The 16,177-nt window shown below is 39.8% G+C and overlaps 1 protein-coding gene across 2 annotated transcripts in view; it reads right to left on the minus strand.

The window, feature by feature from the left end:
* Positions 1 to 16,177, minus strand: part of TTC39C (tetratricopeptide repeat domain 39C) — a 60,919-nt gene that overhangs the window by 29,415 nt on the left and 15,327 nt on the right. For both annotated transcript variants that reach the window (XM_077810363.1, XM_077810362.1), the window contains exons 2-6: positions 15,422 to 15,470; positions 13,682 to 13,810; positions 7,282 to 7,396; positions 5,926 to 6,280; positions 4,440 to 4,608 (exon numbers count right to left, since the gene is read on the minus strand). In XM_077810363.1, the coding sequence (XP_077666489.1) occupies positions 4,440 to 4,608; positions 5,926 to 6,280; positions 7,282 to 7,396; positions 13,682 to 13,810; positions 15,422 to 15,470 (817 nt within the window). The remainder of the gene's footprint in view (positions 1 to 4,439; positions 4,609 to 5,925; positions 6,281 to 7,281; positions 7,397 to 13,681; positions 13,811 to 15,421; positions 15,471 to 16,177) is intronic.

The following is a 16,177-nucleotide window of genomic DNA, read 5'->3' on the forward strand; positions in this document are numbered from 1 at the left end:
CCTCTTCTTTTTTTCTACATCTTGATGAGATTGCAAGTTTGGTTGATAAAGGTAATAATATTAATTAATATACTTAAGTCTTTTGTAACACATTTGACTTAGTGCCACACTTTTTGATTAATAAATTAAAACAATATACAACTAACATGGCAAACATTAAATGGATTAAGAACTGGCAGGTCTCAAAATGTAAAACAGGGAATAGTCATCAAGCGGATACGTTTCCAGTGGGGTCCCATAGGGATTGGTTCTTGGCCCGATGCTATTTAACATTATCATCAATGATGTGAAAGAAAATATAAAACCACTGATAAAGTTTGCAGATGACACAAAAGTTGGGGGAAGGTAAATAAAGAAGAGTACAGGTCACGGATTCAGAGCAATCTGGATCTCTTGGTAAACTGGGTGCAAGCAAACTATGTGTTTTAATGCAGCTAAATGCAAATGTATACATCTAGGAACAAAGAACGTAGGCCATACGTATAGGATGGGGTACTCTATCCTCGGAAGCAGTGACTCTGAAAAAGATTTGGGGGTCATGGTGGATGATCAGCTGAACATGATCACACAATGTGATGCTGTGACCAAAAGAGCTAATGCGATTCTGGGATGCATAAACATGAGAATCTTGGATAGTAATAGAGAGGTTATTTTACCTATGTATTTGGTACTGATGCGACTGGGCTGGAACAGTGTCTAGTTCTGGTGCTCACAATTCAAGAAGAATGCTGAAAAATTGTGGCTCTTCTCTGAATCCTCTACAAGAATGATTAAAGGATTAGAAAACATGCCTTACAGCAGGGGTTCTCAAACTGGGATATGTGACCCCTTGAGGGGTTGCAAGGTTATTATGTGGGGGTCATGAGACAGGGGCAGCACCAGCCTCTTCCTGGTGAGGGGGATGAGGTGGGCTAGACTTGTGGTGTGCCAGGGGCTCTATGTGGGGGAAGGACACATAAAGAAACTGTATCAGTATCACTTTTCACAGCAGATTTAGTGCCCCATTGCCCCCCTTACTTCTGTGCTGCTGCTAGCGGCACAGATTTCAGAGCCGCCCAGCTCGGAAGACAGCACCACTGCCAGCAGCAGCGCAGAAGTAAGGGGGGCAATGGGGCACTAAATCTGCTGTGAAAAGTGACATTGACTATGTTTCTTCACCACCCCCAGAATTAAACAGTAACTATATAAAAAAAAGAATTCTGCTTTTAACAATTCAATAAAAGTGTTTTATAGTCTTAATTTAAAATCAGTGAAAAAAGGTAAATTCATTTTAAATAGGGTTATAAACTTAGCATTTAAAAATAGCGTTAAATATAAAAAATGTGTTTTTAATTTATAAGGGTTCCCCACTCAGAGGCTTGCTGTGTGAAAGGGGGTGCTAATACAAAAAGTTTGAGAACCGATGCCTTACAGCAATTGAACTCTGAGTCTATCTAGCTTAATGAAGAGAAGGTTAAGGAGCGACTTGACTACACTCTGTAAGTATCTATCTGGGCATCAAATATTTAATAATGGATCTTGAATCTAGCAGAGAAAGATATAACACAATCCAATGGCTGGATGATGAAACTAGAAAAATTCAGACTGGAAATAAGGCATACATTTTTAATGGTAAGAGTAATTAACCATTGAAACAGTTTACCAAACGTTGTGGTGGATTCTCCATCACTGACAATTTTTAAATCAATATTGGATGTTTTTCCAAAATATTTGCTCTAAGAAATATTTTGGGGACATGTTATGGCCTGTGTTATACAGGAGAGCAAACTACATGATCATAACGATCCTTTCTGGCCTTGGAATCTATGAATCTTATCCCTGGGGGGACATCCTCCATTTGCATGGCTTCAACTATCATTGCATATCAGTGCATGAAACTCTCAAATTTACCTCTCCACAGTGATCGTCTTTCTGAGTGTCCAGTCCGGCATATCCATCTGTCTCTTATTTGGATGGCTGGTTTCAGTTCAAGGTTTACATGGCCAGACTGGACTGCTTGCTTTTTATACCTTCACGATTAACACCCACATGCAGTACAGTATGCATTTGTCCATGTCATCAATTGAAATTACACAACATACACATTGAGCATGTACAGGCCCAAAGAATATAAAAAACCCCGTGCTGCATGCTGCCACTCACAGGACTAATATGTAAAGCCTACAAATTCTATTTGTCTATCAACCACTATTAGAACTATTGGCTTTAGATATACACAAGCTATTTTGAATCCTTGGAACATGTAAACTACTTTGTAATCAGCCAGCTATTTTGAATATTCACTGCTGGTAAAATAAATGAAATTCTAACTGCAACATGTTTCCTTTAGGACAAAAAGCAAGGCTTATGTTTAGATGTCTCCCAACATGACCTTAAAAATCAGAAGATTCCTTGGCAGATTTGTAGGGTTGGATTTGTCTATATATAAAATGAAATTCAGTTCAGCTGTTGAAGTTTCATCAGGAGTTAAACACTACATGCTTTCCACAGGCCTCTACTTAAGAAATACTCTTTCAGGCACTGACAACTTCAAAGGTAAGTCCAATACACTTCCGTTGCATCACATTTCTTTTCATACTTGCTGTTTCTTAAAAACATTTACTTTTAAACAAGGGCTTTCTCCTGCCCAACTCAGTCTTCTTCTTACTGGATTACATACCTGAGTCACAATATTGAATTTGTGATATCATTAATTAAATGTATAACAAATACATCAGTTATTCATTTGATATTTGAGTTTGTAACAAAGTATTCTATTTCCATAGCAACACAGTGTCACAAGGATACAATACCATTCAGGACATAGCTGAAAAAGCTGGCTTGTGAAGGAAAAACTTCTTATAAAAACAAGTAAGTGCAAGAATAGCAAAGAGAATACATAAAGTAAATCTCTGCCTTCTTCTTTCAAGTTCACACTAGTATGAAATTTTCCTTGACGTGGAAGTGCTTTCTCCTCACTGACTGAGATGAAGGAATACTTTTAAAGTGACTATGTAAAAACCCTCTTAAAAGATCTGCGCCCTGTCTATATTCAGGATCATAAAGGTTCATTTTATTGACAGATTTTTTTTTACTGATTTTATTCTGGTTAGTCCTACAGAGACAATACAGCTATAGCTTATATTCCTTTTCCTACATCAACAGACATGTTAACAGTTCCAATTACAAGGTCAGATTCTGGGATGAACCATTACCAACTCTACATTTTTTTGAACTACTGTAGTGTGTATTTTGCATAGCTATACCTATTCCACCTGAATATCTTCAAAAACCCTTTGAAACACATTCAACTACATGGAATGCCTGTAGGATTCAACAAAAGGCAATTAAAATATTTTTCCACCCACAAACAACATTAAAATGATGCCTAAAAAAGTGGTTTGCCTGGGACAGCACAAAATCAGCTCAGATTGGAAACTTAGAGTATTTCCAGGTAAAACCAAACAAGATGCAAATAAATCTGATCTGTCTTATAAGGGAAGACTGAAAGTCTAACTCTTGTTATGCATGCTTCCTCCCCAGAAACAGCAGGTTCTATTATGAGAATCAACCACAAACCACAGCAGATATGAGTGCATTAAGGTCAGAACTAACCCTATCAGTTGCGTTGAGATGGAGCATTTCAGCCCAATGGCTGTAGTTTGCCCAAAAGCAACATTTAGGATCCCTAGATGACACAATGCAAGAAGCTAGCTGCTACCGTTTTTTTATTATAGCAGCCCTGAGAATATTCGGATACCGATAGATGAAGCAGCAGCAGATGAGATTGGGTGTTTAAAGCTCTCTTGTCTGCCTCAAACTAGTATGGGCAGACAGAAAGGACAGGATTCAGAGCCAAAATGTGGGACTGCTGCAGTAGCTGAAGAATACCTTTTCAACACAGATAGCATTAGTGAATCTTGTTTTCAGGGAATAACCCTATTCAGCTCATACCTCACTATGGGAATTAAGAATACCCTGGTTTGATGTCTAAGCAGCAAAGGAAGTTACCTAAACTTCAGGAAGTTACTGAAAGGGGCTACCTGTACTGGATAGGTCAGAATCAGGCAAAGCACATCAGAAAGGAAAACAATGTTTTCTACTCATGTTTTCAATACATTCAGATTTCAATACGACAAATTCAAAGCTTAAATACCTTTTAATACTGCAAGAAAATATGATTTATAGCAATAAATACATTTCCTTTTATTAAGGCGTTGCAAACCAACTAGCAAAAGAACAAGAATCAGATCTTGATATTTAAGTCAGTTGGCCAGAGCTAAATTACAATAGGGCTGATTCAGACTGTGGACTTTAAGGTGCAAAAGAGCAATTTTTTTAAAAAAAAATTTTCCCCTTCATGTCTGATTTATTGAAGTCTGTATTGTTTTAACGTAATATATTCAACATTTATGATACAACAAAGAAAAAATAATCTGGAGAATGAAAGTAAAAAATACCTCTAATCGTTGTATTCTTCCCTTAAAGAACATAAACAGAGAAGAATTTGGATAAGCAGCTTCTTTTTTCAGAAGAATCTCCTTAGCCTCTTTCAGTCCTGCCTTGTTATCGCTGCCATCCAAAGCAAAAAAGGGACGAACTACTGTGTGGTACCACAGCAAAGCTAATCTGAAAGAATACACAAAAAGAACGATGATTACTGTTTGTTTACAGCAGATGAGTTCTATTATAGAGGCACTGACAAAAGATGCAGAGTATGATTCTTCTCTTGCTTGCCCTGACTTTAAGCCAGTGTCCTTCATTGGCTTAAATTGATTTCAAAATTACACCAGAGTACACGAAAGTAGAATTAAGTTCACAATTTCCAAAGCATTAGATGAGCAGGGTTTTTAAAATCTCTAGAACTAAGTACAGGATAACTTTTTAAAATAATTACGTTCGTAAAAATACCATAAAACAAACAACAATTAAAGATGGGGGTGTTGGGGGAGAGAGAGGAAGGGATACTGAGCCTGCTGTTCCAAAGTGTTGACAAATAAATGACCGAGATCAGACTTATTGTGGGGGGAGATCAGGGCATGCCTGTTTCCTGGGCCAATTGGTGCGGGAAACACAAAGAAGGGATGGTATTCTCAATTTTCCCCACAATATAGATTATATGAAAGTGACTAATGAATGAATCTTCAGGGCATATTAAAGCTTATCATCAGATCAGAACTCTGATCTTTCTCTCCAAGCAGAAAGGATTTAGCACTGCATTCCACACTTATAGCAGTGGTGCACTGTAGTTCCTAGGCAAACCCAGTAGCGAAGGTATGAACTTTGTGGCACTGAATAGCAAAAGACCTTCATAAAGGGCTGTTAATTAAGACTGGGTGAAAAATAAGCCACAAAAAATACCAGAATGTGCATAAAGAGTCAGGAAATCTTGTTATATGAGGGATACTCCTAAAAAGGCCAATATATTGAGTACCCTTTTTGTGTGTAAAAATCTCCAGTGTTCCCAAACTTCTGCAAATGGGAATTAGATAAAAATAGAAAAAAGTAATCACATTAAAGTAAGTATATATAATGAGTAGGTAGAAGTTTATAGTTTTTATGACATGAACATTTTCCCCTGTACAAGGTGCTAAATAGCAAACTAATTAAATATTTCAGCTTACTTTGGTTTTTAGGATATCCTTTAAATTACTGTTCTAAGCGCAATAATTTCTCCCTATTCATAGGAACTATTCTATGATATAATACAAGGTTTTGGAGAATAATATCACCAACACAATCTGAAGGCAGGTATTAAAAAAGGTTTCATTATAATATATGATTAATTTAACAAACAATGGCATGTTAAGCAACAATTTGAAAGCTTTTTACCTGCTGATGTTTCCTTTAAAGCAACAAGCTTTTATTTTATTTTTTGTTTCTTTGTAGTTCCACTAACTTTCACTACTAAGTTATCTACCAAAGAATTTCAATATAGCTACTCACGTAGCTAAAGGGGCCTTCATGTCCTTACTTTCACTTGCATACATCAGTGATGAAAGCCCCTGTAGGCGGTCTCCAGGAAAACCCAGCAGGTTGATGATTTTGAGCAGGTTTGGGGGCACCATGGATATGCAAAGATGAAAAAGTCCATATCCAAAGCTAACAGCACCTTTCAGTCTGTTTAGCGAATCCTCTGTTACACCTTCTGCAGCAATATGATTATCGTTTGCAGCATCAGAAGTCAAGGATTCCTGAGTTATCTTCTTTTGATATACTTCCTGAAGTGTATTAATGTCCATGTAGCATTTATTGTAAATTTTCCAGGCTTTTCGAAGGATCCACCCACCTTTTATATATGCTAACAACAGAAAGAAAATATATCTCAAGGGTTTAATTCCAGATACAGAAACTAAAAAAGTCATAAATGGTCATTCATAGAATGACAAATACTATATAGCAATTTCTCTTTATTTAAGCTGATTTCTCTTCATGACTACAAAAAAGTTCTGTAGGATTTTGTAGCAACTGAGATTCTGTTACCTGGAGATTATCTAATTAAACATCAAATTTAAAAAGAATACTATCACATATTTTTGATCCAAAACCTGATTTGATTTGTAAAATCTAGAGAAGATCTTTAATAATAATAAAATAAAAATAATAATACGAGTTTATACAGTGCTTTTTAGCCAAAGATCTTAAAAACAATTTATAGCACAAAGTTACTACTCCCTGTTGTAGGCAGACAACAAGGATGATGCAGATGAACAGAGAAATAAACAAAGAGTAAACAATGCTGGCTTCTGCTACTTTACAACACATGGTGTGGAGTAGGATGAACACAGTGCCTGGCAAATGGAAAGTAGCAAGCCCTAATTTATACAAATCAAATATACATTATTTAAAGGCCCTACTAGATATGTATACATATTTATGTAAAAATATATAAGTATCTTTAATCCTAAATAAAAATTTTAAATGTCTCATTTTTGCACTACTGAGACCCAACTTTTAAACCTAGCAAAAACTGGCAAAGAACCTACAAATATACCCTTTCACCTGCAAAACCTTCTATTTCCATATGCAAATGAATAATTGCATATAATATTGGTGCATGCTCACATACCAAATCTGTGTGAACAAATACAGGTTTTTAGGGCACAATGGCTTCACATTTTGCGGACACATTCAGTTTTGAAATATCTAATCCCTCATTTCAAATGGAATGTCTCTCTTGCCCACAAAGCAACCATCTTTATCAATGTGGGTAATCATTTTTGCACTTCAGAGATCAGATGTTACTACTCTACATGCTATGAAAAAAAAAGACAGAATATTATTATTATAGTCACACCACACCTGACAATTCCTGTTTTACAAAAGAAAGTACAGCCAGGTAAACTTGACAGTCTGCTACAATTATCTGTCTCTGTAGTCGATCCATCATGGATGGTGCAGATTTTCGGCCATCGGCCTGTTTGAAATATACAAAAGCAGGGTTTAAATGATTTTAATTTCAAACGAAACTCCTATAATCTGTGCAATATTTATTAAATCACATAATTTATATTGTATAAATCTTTCAATTTTGACTTTCACTTTTGACAGTTGGTGCACAGGCAACCTTGATTTTCCAACAAGTTAAACATATTCGTATGAGAACTCTAATAATCCATAATGGGTGTATCAAATTATATGGAAAAATATTTTTTAGAACTCGATTAGTCTATAATCAACACACATAGCAATATTTCCCTGACTTAGTATAGCCATTTCCAGAAAAAAAATTTCCCCCCAGCAACAATGCTCAATTGTATTACCTTAAATAGTCTGAAAAATTGTACAAATTAATGCACAGTATATAAATACAAGTTTTAGAATTTCTAAATTAACTTCAAGCATATTATTTATTCAAAATTACACTTAAACGTTACGTACTCTATTATCAATGTCAGATTTCCTTAGTGTTGAAAAGCACATCTAAAGAGAGTACCAAATTTCATTTCATTCAGAAGTTCCCTAGTTAATGTTCTTTAATTTATTATAGTGCCATAGCTGTCGATGGGCTTTTGGAAAGAAATTTATATTAAACAAAAACAAGACCAAGATCCTTGTCCTTGAGAGACTTCTCAGTTAAACACAAATGTTTTGTTCTAAAAGATACCAGAGGAAGTTTTTGTTACTCTCCACATACCTTACAATATAGAGAGGTATTAAGCATGCATAATACTTTACTTACTGATTTATGCATACATAAAAGTGCAGTTACTCTCAGAGTCACTAGAAATGCGATGGCTAGGTGTTAAACGAGGAGACTTGGGCCTGGCAGTCCTTCATCCTTGAAAATCTTTCCAATTACCAGATGGCAAGATAGTATACTCTCTAAAGAACACAGATCTTTTACTTTGTATGAGCATGGCTAACCACCCTTTTTCTGCAACAATAACCCTCAACTTTTCAACTCGACATGTGAAGAGTTATTTTATACAACTCTGAAAAAAAGTTACCTTCCTTTTGTAACTGTCGTTCTTCAAGAGGTGTTGCTCATGTCCATTCCATTCTAGGTGTGCACGCCCATGTGTGTGGTCATTGGAGATTTTTGCCTTAGCAGTATCCGTAGGGTCAGCTGTGGTGCACACTTGAGTGCTGCGCTCATGTGTCGGTATATCAGGTGCTATCGGCCATATGCCCTCTCAGTTCCTTCTTGCCGGCAACTCTGACAGAAAGGCAGGTAATGGAATGGACAGAGCAACACATCTCGAAGAACAACAGTTACGAAAGACAAGTAACTGTTTTTTCTTCAAGTGCTTGCTCACGTCAATTCCATTCTCGCTGACTCACAAACAGTGTCAATGGAGGTAGGCTCGGAGTTCACGGTCTTGCAGCTTGCAGCACTGTTCTGCCAAAGCCAGCGTCATCTCAAGCTTGCTGGATAAGTGCATAATGAGATGCGAACATGTGTACAGATGACCAGATAGCGGCCGTACAGATCTCTTGGATTGGTCTGCTGACGACGCTTGTGCCCTACTTGAGTGTGCCGTCATCATCACCAGCAGATGCTCCTTCTCCAGCTCATAGCAGTAACAGATGCAGGCCATGATCCAGGATGAAATCCTCTGAGCAGAAACTGGGCGACCTTTCATTCTGTCCGCCACCACAACGAACAACTTCATTGACTTATGGGATGGCCCTCCTGACATCCAGGGTGTGTAGCCTGTTCTCCTCATCTGACGTACAAGACTTTGGAAAGAAGACGGGTAAGTATATGTCCTGCCCAGTATGAAACTGGGAGACAATCTTGGGCAGAAATGATGCGTGCAGTTGCAGCTGGACCATATCCTTGTAGAAGATCTTATAGGGTGGTTCTGAAGTAAGTGCCCTGATTTCGGACACCCTGTGGGCTGACATCGCAACCAGGAATGAAACCTTCCAGGAGAGAGCAGGAAGCCAGAGGCTCGAAGGGAGGCCCCATGAGCCTCGACAGCACAAGACTCAGGTCACAGGGAGGGTCGGGATCCTGGACGTGTGGGTAGAGACACTCCCGACCTTTCAAAAACCGGCCCGTCATGTCGTGAGCGAAGATCAAACTGCCTTGGAATGAAGGATGGAAAGCGGATGTAGCGGCCAGGTGGACCTTGATCAATGACAGGGACAAACCTTGGAGTTTGAGGTGCAGCGAGGCCTGCGCAGCCCGGATACGCCGTTCTGAGGCTCAGCATGTAAACCTTTTCCACTTGGCCAGGTACGTCACTCTGGTGGAGGGTTTCCACCTAGTCAGCAAGACCTGCCGAACACGGGCCGAGCATTCCCGTTTGCCTGCGTTTGGCAATGCAGAAGCTATGTGTCAAGTACAGCACCTCCATGTTTGGGGGCAGAAGGCTGCCATGGTTTTGGGACAGCAAATCCGGCCAGAGAGGCAGCTGCAGTGGGGCAGCTACCAAAAGGTCCAGCAGCGTGCCGAATCAGTGCTTGCAAGGCCATGCAGGGACTATTAGGATAAGCTTTGCCCTGTCCTGATTGATGGTCACAAGGACCCTGTGAAGGAACGGCACTGGTGGGAAGGCATACATCAGAGTCCCCAACCACATGCTCTGTTTTTTCTGGGGGACGGAAGGGGCCCCTGTCCGTCCCCTGGATGGAACAGAATACATGGCATTTCCTGTTCTGCCTGGATGGGAACAGGTCCACCTGGAGAGTCCCCCACCTCTGAAAGATTATGCTGACTGCCTCCGGATGGAGTGACCACTCATGGCGAGACGAGAAGGTCCTGCTGAGGTGATCTGCTAAAACATTTTTGGTTCTGGGCAGGTGTGCAGCTACCAGATAAATGGCATGCTGCACACAAAAGTCCCAAAGGCCGAGAGCTTCTTGACAAAGGGCCAACAACCTGGCTCCGCACTACCTGTTGATGTAATACATCACAGCAGTATTGTCCATCAGGACTGCACCACTTTGCCCTTCAGGTGGGGCAAGAAAGCCTGGCAGGCCAGGCGAACTGCTCTGAGCTCCCTGATGTTAATATGAGGGCCAGACTGTCCCTCAACCAGTGGCCCTGGGTGCTTGGCTCGCCCAGATGGACTCCCCAGCCCAGGTCCAAAGCATCGGAGACCAGGGTCAATGACAGGGACAGGGCCACGAAGGAAACTCCCTCCAACACTGACCCAGAATCCAACCACCAATCCAGGGACAATCAGATGTGATCTGGCATCCTGACTACCCGGGTCTAGGTTGTGCCTGTTGGGGATGTAGGTTGACACCAGCCACGCTTGCAGAGGCTGAAGATGAAGCCAGGCATGACTGACCACATATATGCATGCGGCCCAACAACCGCAGGCAGGTGTGACTTGTGATGAGCATGTGATTCTTCACATGGGAGATCAGGTCCAACATGGCCTGAAAACATGCTTTCAGAAGAAAGGTTCTGGCTTGTGTGGAGTTCAAAACTGCCCCAATGAACTCTATTCACTGGACTGGCATTAAGGTGGATTTTTTCTTGTTTATTGACAAGCTCAGGTCACAGCAGGTGGAACGCACCAGATCGAGGCTCCTCTGCACTTGTTCCCAAGACCTGCCCTTGATGAGCTAGTCGTCAAGATATGGGAAGACCTGGACCCCTCAGCATCTCAGGTAAGCAGCCACTGGTGCCATATGTTTTGTGAACACTCTCAGGGCCAGAGAGGCCAAAGGGCAGCACCGTGAATTGAAAATGATGTCCACCCACTATGAAACGAAGGAAACACTTAAGACCTTTGAATATGGAAATAAGTGTCCTTCAAGTCAAGGGCAGCGTACCAGTCTCCTGGATCCAGGGAAAGGATGATGGAGGCCAAGGAGACCATGCGAAACTTCAACTCTCTCAGAGACTTGTTGAGGCGACGCAGGTCCAGAATGGGTCTGAAGCCCCCTTTTGCTTTTGGGATTAGGAAGTAACAGGCATAGAATCCCTTTCCTTTCATGTCCTGAGGGACCTCCTGCATCGACCACAGGTGCAAGAGATCCTTGAACTCTTGAATGAGGTGTTGCTCGTGAGAAGGGTCCCTGAAGAGGGATGGGGAAGAATAGGGGTGGGAGAGAGGGACAGCTGAAAATTGCAGGGTATAGCCCCGAGATACTATGTCCAGCACCCAGCTGTCTGTGGTGGCCTGTGACCAGGCCAAACAGTAGGTACGAAGACAGTCAAGGAAAGAACAAGGTGGATACGGGGAGCTGACTGGGGCGTTGCTCTTGAGCACACCTTCAAAACGAGCGCTTCTAGCCCCCAGGATGCTTTGCCGGGCTGGGCTGCGTGGGTGAATGGGGAGGTGGAAGGGTAGAAAAGCTCATGTCTCTATCCCTTCTCCTTGCAGACCCTTGACAAGGCCTTGGAAGGAATGCATCTTCCTACATATTTGTACAGCATAATGGAGCCCCAATCACAAACAAGACTTTTGGATATTTGTGACCCAGGGACCCCTTAGTGTCAACTGGCAGAGGGCATAAGAGGTGGTGCATAAGGGTCTAATATCTACATAATAATGCACCAAAGGGTGGCATATGAAGTTTCTACCAATAGCCAGTAACACACTGGACATCCTAATCATTACAAGATGCATGTACAGATGTTATTTAAGGAATTAGGTATCTATACTGAAAACTATTTTTCTTAAGGTACAGGAGTTAAGATCGGTCTCCAGAAGGTGATAAACAGGCTCTGTTCAGGATGGGTGTAGTAGACATTTATCTCTCTAGCTGGTCACATGAAAGATCTACAGGAAAAAATAAAAACAAGGTGTCTTGTTTATGAGTAAAGACTGGTTTTTTCAGATATAACCGGGGGGTACTGTAGTACACCCCAGGTGCTTCACTGAGGAGATGAATTGTCAGCGTGTTCTGTCTTATGAAAAGAGGTTCAGAGTCAGCCTGGCTAGAAAGTACTAGAAAGATTTTAAGTGAGCTAAACTTCGTTAGACAAGATAGTATCTTGTTAATTAAATCTAGGCTCTAGAAGGCATTAGGATTTTATTTTATATGTAAGCATGTGTTTCCAATACTTTCACTTGCTACTTCTAAAATCTCTACTCTTTGTTAAATAAATTTTTACTTATTTTGACTAAACATATTTAAGTGCTGTGTGTTAAGTGGAGCAGTGATCCTCAAGTGAAACTGGTAAACTGGTATGTACTGTTCCTTTGAAAGCAGTGAATTTCATGAACCAGTGGCAGACACTCCAAGGGGATGCTCAGGGACCTCAAGGGTTGGAATGTGCCTATCTGTAGAGAGAGCTGGGCCTGCATAGGCCTAGAGTGCTGGTGTTGCCTGTGGTCAGTGGGGCTGGGGAGCTGATGCCTGGAAGGCACAGACAAGCCTTCCTCATGCTAACAGCAGGCTGCACTGAGGTGCCTCACAACACTGGCTACCCCTGAGAAGTGTCACAAGATATTACTATGTATAGAAACTAAACAAATAATTATCCAGAGTAATCAGATAATTTAACAGCTGGTCAGTCCCTTAAAGAGTACATGTTGAGAGGACACAATATTTCTTGGCATAAATCACAGCTCTTCTGTAGAATCACAAATTCCTTGTACAAAATTAAAAAAAAAAAAAAAAATCAGACTCCAGGTAGCTCCTTAGATAACTCCATTTCAACAAAGCCCAACTGATTCAATTCTGAGAGCTCACCATTAAACCCCAATGACATCCAGACACCAAAATCACCAGGTTACAATGAGGAACCAGAGTCAAGAGCCTCCTCTAAGAGCTGATAAAAGCAGCTGGTAACCTGACAGATACTCCAGTTGGGAGGGCAGACCAGCAGCAGAGACCACCACAAAAATCGGTGAGGTTATGACTAAACACTCTGTCTCTGATGCCAATATGGGTATGGCATAGCCTCTGCATTGAAATGGAAGAGATGATGGTTGTGCTACCCAACAGTACTCAGAATATCTAACCCACCAAAGACAACCATATGGGTGGCCCTATGGGAGCTGTCCTCAACTCTGGGTAAATCTCTCTCAAATTTCTAAAATGCCCATCACTCTGGTAATTAGCCTCTCTAAACCTAGGAATTCCATATGCCAGCCCATCTGAACTGACACTGTCATGCAAACTGAAATTTTAGAGAACAAACATACCACAAAGATTCCCAACAGCAGTTCTGACATCAGCTCAGCCATGAAAACTCCTCTTGAATGCCAACAAGAAAAGGAAAGCTAGAAGGAAGTTTTCACAAACAGTTGCACACAATAGTTAATATTTTTACAGATGCTCCACTTACATTCCTTTTAATTTTATTCTTGATTGTTTCTATAACTCCAGCTTCTTCACTCTCACACAGTTTTTCTGTGGCTTTTAAATCATCACAAGCCAACTGCATTTTTTCTTCTTCAAATGTCATCATGGCATTCTTTCAAAAATAAAATGCAAAAGATTTGAATGACAAAACAAGAAAATTTACATCAGCTATTGGTGCAGTAACTATAGAGAAAAACTAAATAAGTCTTTTTAAAACACATTTGAGGATTAAATTGCTACTCAAGACTCATATACACAGCTAGATATATATACATCCTTTGCCCAACTGCATTTAAGTGTGCCTCACTAAAATGTCAAGAGATTGAAATCAGAACTTATTAGCTGACTCTGCTTCTCTTAACAAAACTGAATGTTTAATATATAATTGAACTGAAAATACTGTCATATTACATTTGCTGAAAAATGCATTATGTTACATAAATTCACTTTCAATTACTGTTATGCAAGATTCAATTTGTGTCTGCGCACATACTGTTTTATATAATTTATTCACGTAAATAACATGCCTCAAAGTCAAGAACAAATAAAACCCGCTGCATTATGAGTGATAATGAGCAGAATCCCTATACTTCTTGTTAAAAACAAACAAACAAAAAAAAACATTTCAGCTTCCATTTAGCCTAGCTAAAGAGGGTCTCAGGATAACTGACTTCTTTTTCTGATACTTTGTCTAATGGAAATTCTGGATGACATAGGCATGCCAAGTGTTGTAGCTATCTTTAGAACAGTAACTAAGCAGAAGTTTTTCAAGGTACAGTGATGCTGTACTGTGCTGTTATACTGGTTCAGTAAATCAACTCAGATAAGCAAGCCTAAGAGATTTTCATCATGTTGGCCTAAGGCAAGAGGGAAAAAGCCGCCTTTAATATGCCTTTCCAAGTCATGTAGTCCACAGACTGAGGTGTTTAAAATTAATTTAATGTACAAAAAAGCACTTCTGGAATATTATAAAATTATCTTTTATTTAAAAAACAAAACAAAAAACAACTTTACTATTCTATATGTGGTTGCAGCCTAGGATTAAGCAGGCAAGTCACAATAAGGTCAACTTAAAAATGAGGTTCAAATACTTTCTTAAATACTATTAAATATGCTTTTAGATCAGCAGCTCGTTTTCATCCCTTTTCTCTCTTCTTCCTCCATATACGATGTACTCAACACATTTTCATAAATGTGACCAGTCACACATTAATAACCTTTAGTCTATTAGCGTTCTTAGTCCTCAAATACCTCTGCACCTTCAAAAAGGGTACTAATTTAAGATGTTTTCACATGAAGTCCACCAGTTTTATTCTAAAATAATGATAAATGAGACTTATAATAAACTGTTAATTTCTAGGACAAAGCGGAATTTATGAATTTCATTTCAATAACTAATTTTTTTCAGTAAAGCAAGACAATCAGTCTTTGGCTTTTGCTTTTAATGGAACATGTAAATATTTAATAAATTTGAGATGTTGAATTTATAGAACCCTTTACTCCCAATTAAAACCGCATAAAAGAGCAAAACAAGTTAAGATTCCATATATGCAACATAATGAGTTATGCATGTTTTATAACTACATTATTTTAATATTCTGAAAGAGTTGAGCCTAACAAGAAAAAACAAATGACCATATGCACCATATATACCCACAAGGAAATTAACAATGATACAAACAGTGAGATGAATTCTCTCTGCCCAATTTGTTCACCTACTTACCAAAAAACTGACAAAACTGGCCCCAAAACTCATTAACGGACTGTGGTTTCTGTAAAAAAACAAAAACAAAATGCAGTTATCACATGTAAACATACAGTTTACTAGAACACACACCTATAGAAAATATCTGATGTGAAATAAGGGTTATATGTCTGGGAATAAATCTGCTTCATTAGACCAAATTCTGAAATCAAAATTGGTTTATGCAAGATCATAATGTGGAAGAAGTGGGTACATGATACTCTCCAGGGAAAAAGCCACAAGATGGAAAGAATTCAACATAATTCTCTGGACTTGAGTCACCCCTGCTAGTACACGTGGTGGAAACTGCAAAATGTGTGTCTTTCAGGGTTTCCATGCCCCAAAAATATTAGCCCATGGGGGCGGGGAGACAAGCCTTGATATTGCAACTGCATCCAATGGAGCTTCACATGAGCCAGAAATTCACCTGCATGTATGCAGTTGCAAATCTGGGACAAATGTTAAGAGTGACCTCCATGGGGGTTCTGCCAGGAAAGGGCCACTTCAGGTCTAAGGCCAGAAAACCATAGGATCCCTGAAGGTTGGGGCGGACATGGAGATACAGTGATTCAGCAGAGGCACAAGAGACATACATTTTCCCTGCTCAATGTCACCTATTTTAGGGGCTCCACTCTCCAGCCTGGAGCCCTCCCAACAGAGCAGGTATTGAGGGATGCCTTGCACTATTTCAGCCTTCTGGTGGGTGAGCACTCAGATGTTAAAGAACCTTGCAGG

The sequence above is a fragment of the Eretmochelys imbricata genome, chromosome 2, assembly GCF_965152235.1.
Source record: "Eretmochelys imbricata isolate rEreImb1 chromosome 2, rEreImb1.hap1, whole genome shotgun sequence".
NCBI lineage: Eukaryota > Metazoa > Chordata > Testudines > Cheloniidae > Eretmochelys > Eretmochelys imbricata.